The 8,014-nt window shown below is 36.2% G+C and overlaps 1 protein-coding gene across 2 annotated transcripts; it reads right to left on the bottom strand.

Annotated features, from left to right (window-relative positions):
* Positions 1–264: 264 nt before the first annotated feature.
* Positions 265–6,248, bottom strand: LOC118827610 (chemokine-like receptor 1). 2 transcript variants are annotated; one of them, XM_036599036.1, is made up of 3 exons: positions 5,987–6,248; positions 2,884–3,839; positions 265–666 (listed from the first exon to the last, which is right to left on the bottom strand). In XM_036599036.1, exons 2-3 carry the CDS (start codon positions 3,827–3,829, stop codon positions 584–586), a joined length of 1,029 nt encoding a protein of 342 aa, XP_036454929.1. In that variant the 5' UTR covers positions 3,830–3,839; positions 5,987–6,248; the 3' UTR covers positions 265–583. The 2 variants fall into 2 exon arrangements, with proteins under 2 accessions (XP_036454929.1, XP_036454930.1); XM_036599037.1 differs by having other exon boundaries at positions 6,162–6,222.
* Positions 6,249–8,014: the final 1,766 nt, after the last annotated feature.

Here is an 8,014-nt window from a genome sequence, read left to right as displayed (position 1 = left end):
CCTTGAAAGAAAACAGATGTTAGTGTTGAAATCTGAGCCTATAAAGTACAGCAAAGTGACGAATTGGTTGTTGCTAACATACTCACTTTAACTGGTTTACACTTTAAATTCTCTTTAAATCTAGACATAGTCTGCTATCTCTAGATTAGCCTGAGCAGGTAGCAGAAAGCTAACCAGTTAACAGGATAATGGTACAAAAAAACACAGGTTTCAAGTTGAAGCCTTTAAAGAAGATACCTAAAAACAGAGACATTCAAAGTAATCAATGTTACTTAGAATCAGAATCACTTTATTTCACCAAGTATGTTACAAATACAAGGAATTTGTGTTAGTGATTGCTAACAGACCAGCCAGCACACAGACAATTAACAAGTATTAAACTAAGAGAAAAGTCAAATAGAAAATAAAAAAATAATAGTAAAAAAAACAGCCAGTGTGATGTACATATTAGTCGTCTAAATATCTGTACATATGCAGGTCAAGGAGACCTATATATATATATATATATGTATATATATATATACCTTGCTTTGTGTGCTGGGGCTCAATCATGCCGGAACAGAAAAGGTTATTTATCAAACTGTTACAAAGTTTGAAGCATATGATTGTCCAAAATGTCTTGGTCTGGATTTCCTTCCACTGGAGCAAAGGGTCCTCGGCCAACCCCTGAAAAACAGTTGGAACAATGCAGTCAGGCAGGTAATGTTCTACTGGCATTCACCAAACCCAGACTGGGGTCAGTCTCACAGGTGTTTCTAACTAGATATTGGTGGTTTGGCAAATTTTTCTTCCACATTATTATAGGGCTTCACCACTCTATGAAAGACTGCATGAGCAAATAGTACAACAATTCAAGAATAATGTTTGTCAACATAAAATAGCAAAGAACTTTTTATCATCTATGGTACATAATAACATTAAAAGATTAAGAGAATCTGGGAAAATCTCTGTACACAAGGGACAAAACCAAAAACCAGTATTTGCTGGCCATGATCTTTAGGCTCTCAGATGGAACTGCATTAAAAACAGACATGATTCTGTAGAGGAAATCACTGCATGGGCTCAGAAACACTTCTGAAAAACACTGGCTGTGAAAACAGTTCGTCACTGCATAAACAAATGCAAGTTAAAACTCTAAAACGCAATGAAGAAACCATATATTAACAGGATCCAGGAATACTGCCACCTTCTCTGGGCCCGAGCTCATTTAAAATGGACTGAGGGGAAGTGGAAAAGTGTCCTGTGGTCTGATGAATCAACATTTGGAATTCTTTTTGGAAATCATGGACACTGTGTCCTCCGGGATAAAGACCACTCAGCTTGTTATCAGCGCACAGTTCAAAAGCCAGTATTCATGATGGTACAGGGGTGCATTAGTGCACATAGCATGGGTGATGTGCACATTTGTGAAGGCACCATTAATGCTGAACATGTTTTGGCAACATATGCTGCCATCCAGATAAGGGAAGGCCTTGATTATTTCAGTAAGACCATGTCAAACCACATTTTGCATGCATTACAACAGTATTGCTCTGTATTAACAGAGTCTGGGTGGTAAATTTCTCAGTTTCACGATTTGATATGTTGTCTTTGTAGTATTTTTCTTAAAAATATGGTTTACATGATTTGCGTATAATTGCATTTTATTTTTTATTTAAATGGACACTCCAGGTTTGACAGGTCCTGTTCCATATCAGTGTTCTGCAGGATACAGCAGGCCAGTATTTCATGACCACAGACCCTTCAATATCCAGTTATCATGAGCTCAATAATACATGTGCATCACTGTTATCCAGAAGCTCCAGAAGTCTAACAGAAATTATCTTTTCAAATTTCAGTTAGATGGTAGTCTATAAGACAGAAGCAAGTTATAATAGAGTGATCTGAATAATAGGCTATAATAAAACGTTTTACTTTAATTGTCACTGACTAACATATATATCACAAAAGCAGTAATGTCATTGTTTCCCAAAGAACAAAAAGTGTTCTTCAGAAATTATGCATACTTTATGCCCAGTCAGAATCCAGTGGTAGTAAATATATAATATACAATAATGCTAATTTCTGCTAATACACATATGGGATTTCTAATGATATATTAGCACTAATGCTGGTACAAAATAGACTATGGCTTATTTACACATGTAGTGAAGTATCTAGAATGTACAGAAGTACTCGAGTGACATTTTTTGTCATTGGCCCCACCCACTCAAAATTTGATTCCACTGTCAGTTCTTAATAATGTTGATAGTTAATCTAACACATAAAGCCCTCTAGACAGCTCCTGGAGTCCTTACCAGTAGGAGAGCTCAGCTGGCAATCTACCTAGATACCAATCCAGAATATACAATTTTCCAAGAGACGTTTAAAGATTTTAACCTTTCTTTTTAAATGACTAGCACTACAGTACTTAAGTTTAAATACTAGTGTGCATTACACAAAAATGTACTTTATTTTGTCCCAGAAATCATTAGTCCTTCTGTGTGGGCCAAGAATGCATTCAGTGGTCTCCACTATCTGGAACAGATTTACATTTTTCCATTCAGGAATATTTCAAGACTTTGAAAAAGTCAATGAATTTAGAAACTTATATTTATACAAGTAACTTAAAATATGCATACATAAAAAGTCATGTATGTACTATTAAACCCCAAATTTGTTCTGAAATTTTTTTATCTTTTTCAAATCCTGGTGATGAGGCACCACAGGAAGTTCATTCTTTTGATTCTGGCCATGTTTTTGTGCTTTTGAGAAAGGAATTTTTTCCTAGGAGTACTGGAATGTCTGTTCATATGTCTGCCATATGTCTAGGCATATTCCATTATTGTTACATGATGTTGAGTCCCATGCCTTCACTAGTGTTATTTTTTTGGTCAGTCTAACCTTGGAACATCCACTGCATGTTCATTTTGCGTCCCACCAACAGATAGATCACTGGGTTGATGACAGAATGAGCTGCAGCCAACACGGTCGCTGCTGGTAATTGATATTTGAAAAACTCATGTTTTTTTTCTGTAATTTGAAGGAGCCCCAGAACAAGCAGGGGCGTCCAGCAGACAAAGTAAGCCACCTTTATTGCACAGGTGACCCTCTTGAGGCTCTGATTTGGATTACAACCCTGCCGTCGTGCCAGACAGGCACTGATGGTCATCATGAACACTGGAACCAAAATCCCCAGCAGGAACCTGCTGAGAACAACAGCGGTGAAGTTTTTCTTGCCATAGTCTGTTGTCCTCTCTTTATTCAAATCGTAGTCATCGATGCACTCCTCTCCAAGCTTTGTGTAGCGAAGCTCTCGGGAGAGCAGAGACGGGCTGCTGACGATCACCCCAAACGTCCAGGAACTCAGAACCAGGACCAGGCACGTGCCACGACTGTTGCATTTAGCACGAAGGCTTTCAAAGCAACCTCCGATGGTGCCGCTGACGCTCCACAGGCTGAGCAGAGCAGCTGTGGAGAACATGCTGGCGTAGATTATGTAGGATGAGATCTTGCAAAGAGCCTCTCCATAGTGCCAATTGAAGTGATACCAGGCATAGAGGAACTGCAGCACCAGGAACGCAGAGAAGACCAGGTGGGTTACAGCTAGGGCCAGGACCCACACACTTGCTGCGGACTTATGAACTTTGTGGTAGAAGTGGCAGCCTGAGATGATGACGAAAAAGTTGAGAGTCATGCCGAGGGTGCAAACGATGAGGTACATGACGATGTATAGCATGCGGATGCGGATCAGGTAGACAAACTGCACATTGGGTATCTCACTCGGCATAACATAATCCTCATAGTCAGTGGTGTTATAATTATGGTTGTCTGTTGTGTTGGAGGCCATCTTGGGAAGTCTGAAGAAGAGAAAAATATAAAACAGTCAACAGAATGCAAACATGACAGAGTGGCAAATTCCTAGTGCGCTGTCATTAGTGTTAAGCACTATTCGGATGGCATTAGTTTTACTTAAAGAGGCAGGGTAATGTCATTTTTTATTTTGGGCCCATCCAAATGCGTCATGTCAGTCATTTTTAGCGACTACACACTCCAGCGTCCTGCGGCTTTTATTTACTAAAAAAGGAACCGTAGAAATAAATCGAAGTTATATTAGTCCTGTGAGAATCAACGTGTACATGAAAATGCTATCATCTTTTATAGAAAAGGAGCATCTTAAGTATGGAAAAAAAGCTTTTACTTGTATTCTCAGTGGCTAAAATCAAGCCAACATATATTGTTCTACCTCAACTTGGACGATTTAAATGTAAAAATTATGCACTGATGTTGACTGTTGGCTGTGAATTCCTAAGCTAATGACAATGCTAGTGTTAGAAATTGCTTCATAGTATTGGTATCCCCATTGCCAATACTGGTACTCTGCTTAAGTGCCAGTATCGGAACCAATACAAATACAGTATCAGTATCAGTGCAACCCTACTAATGACATAGTGCATCTGCTTAAGACAGCTAGATATATTTAAGGTAAATGAAACAACAACTAAATTAGGTGTTTTTACATGTTTTCCTCTTGTTCCTGGCGTGAAGACAGTTCATAACTCTGTGAGAACGTCTGCCAATATTTCAAAATTTCTGTGTAGTTCAATCAGTGAGATGTAAACAAGAACATTTTGAATGGTTTTGAAGCAAAATGTTTCATTCTGTTGAAAATGACCCAGATTTCTTTACAGTAGTTGTGATAGCAAAAGTTTGTAAAAAGTTTACATGTTTTGCTAGTTGTAGTAAGTGAAAATAAGTTATCACATTCTTTACAAGGAACGTACATATATATACAAATTTTCAGCCAATTTAAAGGCACAGTTTGTATTTATTTGCTAAGTTTAACATAATGGATACAAACGGTAATGGCATATTAAAATGTGCAGAAGTGTGTTCTCTGTACAGAATGTGTTCACTCATTTTCACTTAGAAAATCAACAAAACATTTCATATAACCAGGAGTACAGAAACTTTTGCATATAGCTGCAAGTCTACAACACAATATAGATATTTTATTTGCTATCCAAAACTGTTGTGTCTGATCCACTCAGTCCAGCACAACACACACTAGCATACCACCACTGCCTGCTCTGTGGTGGTCTTCTGGGTCTGTCATAAAAGCTATTTAAATATATATCTATAATATATTTTGAAGTATTCAAGCAAATTGATATTTTTGGGCCAAAGCTGCTACAGTGAGAATGTTATCAGCACATGTCCCAGTTATATCTGCTCATACTTTTGGCCATATAGTGTATATGAACAACTAGAAACTGTCTTATATATATATATATATATATATATATATATATATATATATATATATATATATATATATTTTTTTTTGTACATTTTATATATATTGAAGTTAAAAGTTATTATGAAGTGTTACCATCAGTAAAACATTAATGCTGTAAAATGCTGTCCAGTTTGGTTTTTGTTTAAAGAAAGTAATGATATATGCTACAAACGGTTTGCTTTTAAGCACCAAAGGAGCAATAAACATTTATCAATTAAATAAAAAATCTGCATTTGCACAAAACTTGCGTAGACTTGTTTCTGTGACATCAAAACAGAAAACACTTACTATACATAATATAGACATAACCATAACATAAACATGTCACTGCAGATGTCATAACATCCTTAAATATGGACTATTTTTCTTTTTCAAATGTGCCTTAACTTTTACACAAGCCTCATTTCATGTTCCCAGTAACTGTATATTAAAATGTGCAGAAGTGTGCTGTCTGTAGAGGACATGGTAACTTTTTTTCAGTAATAAAATCGACAAAAACATGTAATTTGAGCAGGGGTGCCTAAACATTTGCTATTTGTTTACAATTATCTTATTGGACACAATCTCTCATGACAAGTCATAACAGCTTAGGACATCTGCCATTCACATTGTTATGTTTATGTCATGTAATGGTCCACCAAGCTCAATTACGTTCTGTGGCTTTTTCTGGCTCTAGATACAACAAACAAAGCACAAAGATCTCCTTACCTCAGGCAAAGGAAGCAGATTTGAGAGGAAAGTAGCCTGCAGTGTGTCCTTCAAGGAGCCGAGCAAAGCTCTGAAGTGTTATGTTTATGTCATGTAATGGTCCACCAAGCACAATTACGTTCTGTGGCTTTTTCTGGCTCTAGATCCAACAAACAAAGCACAAAGATCTCCTTACCTCAGGCAAAGGAAGCAGATTTGAGAGAAAAGTAGCCTGCAGTGTGTCCTTCAAGGAGCCGAGCAAAGCTCTGAAGTGCTTGTGTTGTGCACATTGGCTATCATTCCCTAAAATAACTCCACCCACCCACCCCCCCCAAGCAGGTCCATTGAATTCATGGGCCTGATGAAATGAGAGAAAGACTACTTTACTTTCGATTTCAACAAGTATTGAGGAACTGATGTGAAGCCACACTTTCCCACACCAGCCCTTCTCTGTGAAAGAAAAATGCATTTAAGTTTACTTTTCACAACTGTGTTTAACATGAAAGTATTTATTTTATTATTTTATTTAATTCAATTTTTAATTAAGCTATGACAATATATATTACTTTCATTTCAGAGCTTTTAAGCTGGACCGCAATTAAAATATACTTAAATGAGATTTTAGTATCACTAAGTACATTCAAATGCATTCAACAAATAAAACATGTATTCAAGGCTACTTTTGTAGTACATCATTAAGTATACACTTAAGTATATTATTAGAAATAACAAAATTCAACTTTTATACCCAGTTTTAAACCCAATTCCAAAAAATTTGGGACAATAGATAAAATAGAAATGAAAATTGATTGATTGATGAATCTTTTTGACCTGATCTTTGATCTTTTTTTGTGTATTTGCACAAAAACATATGTAATGTTTTACCTTATGAATTAGATTGTTTGTTTTTTTGTAATAAATGCATGTTCTGAATTTGATGCCTGCAAGATATTCCAAAAAGAAGCTGGGATGGGCAATTTAATACTTGAAGAATTGTGAAATGTTCAAAAAACATCAACAAGTGATCCAATCAAGCTTCAGTATAAATTAAGCGTCCAGGAAAGCTTAGTTAAAGGTTGATCACCTAGTCTAAAAATGCATCAGTAAATAATCCAGCAGTTAGAAAATAATGTTCCTCATCTATGGATTGCAAAAATTTTAAGTATTTCACTCTCTATAGTGCGTCATATTACCAAAAGATTCAGGGTATTTGGAGAAATCTTTGTAAATAAAAGACAAAGCCAAGACTACAAATGTGAATGGCTGTCAGTGAATACTGTCCAAGTTATGACTGTACTAAGCACAACAGATGTCATATGTTGACAGCATGAAGAAACGCTGCCAACTTCTCTGGGCTCAAGTTCATTTGAAATAGACTGATGCTCAGTGAAAACGTGTACTCTGTTGTATAAATGTTGTTTACATTTTGGAGCAACATATTCTGCCTTTTACACACACTGTCTTTTGTCCATATTTATTTCAACAAGTCAACACCAAGCCACATTCTGCACTCTACAAAAGCATGGCTGCATAATTGGAGAGTGCAGGTGCTTGAATGAACTTCCTGCAGTCCAGAACTGTCTCCTTTTAAAAACATGTCTTATTAAGCTCAAATACACAATAAAGGCCTTGTACAGTTGTACAGCTCAAGATATCTATAGCAGGAGGGTGGCAAAACATTCCACTTTCAAAACTAGATCAGTTTGTGTCCTCAGTCCCCAAATGATTACTAAGTGCTGTTAAAAGGAAAAGCAATGTAACACATAGGTAAACATGCAACTGTTCCATCTTTTTGGAACATATTGCAGGCATCATCTTTGGATTATCTCCATAAATATTAGCGCCTCTGGTATTCAGGAGCAAAAGGAGCTGCAAAAAAAAATATCCTAATTACTTATTCTTTTATTCTTTAATTTAAAATATTAGAAAAAAACTACATAATGGCATAATGATTGAAAGAAAAAATTAAATTGTGTCATAAAATAAAGATTTTTCTTAAATATATGAATGCAACAATTGTTGACACCCCTAGAAATTCTTAAAGTGAAA

Source organism: Colossoma macropomum, unplaced genomic scaffold (genome assembly GCF_904425465.1).
Source record: "Colossoma macropomum unplaced genomic scaffold, Colossoma_macropomum, whole genome shotgun sequence".
Lineage (NCBI taxonomy): Eukaryota > Metazoa > Chordata > Actinopteri > Characiformes > Serrasalmidae > Colossoma > Colossoma macropomum.
This window is presented reverse-complemented; position numbering and strand designations above follow the sequence as displayed.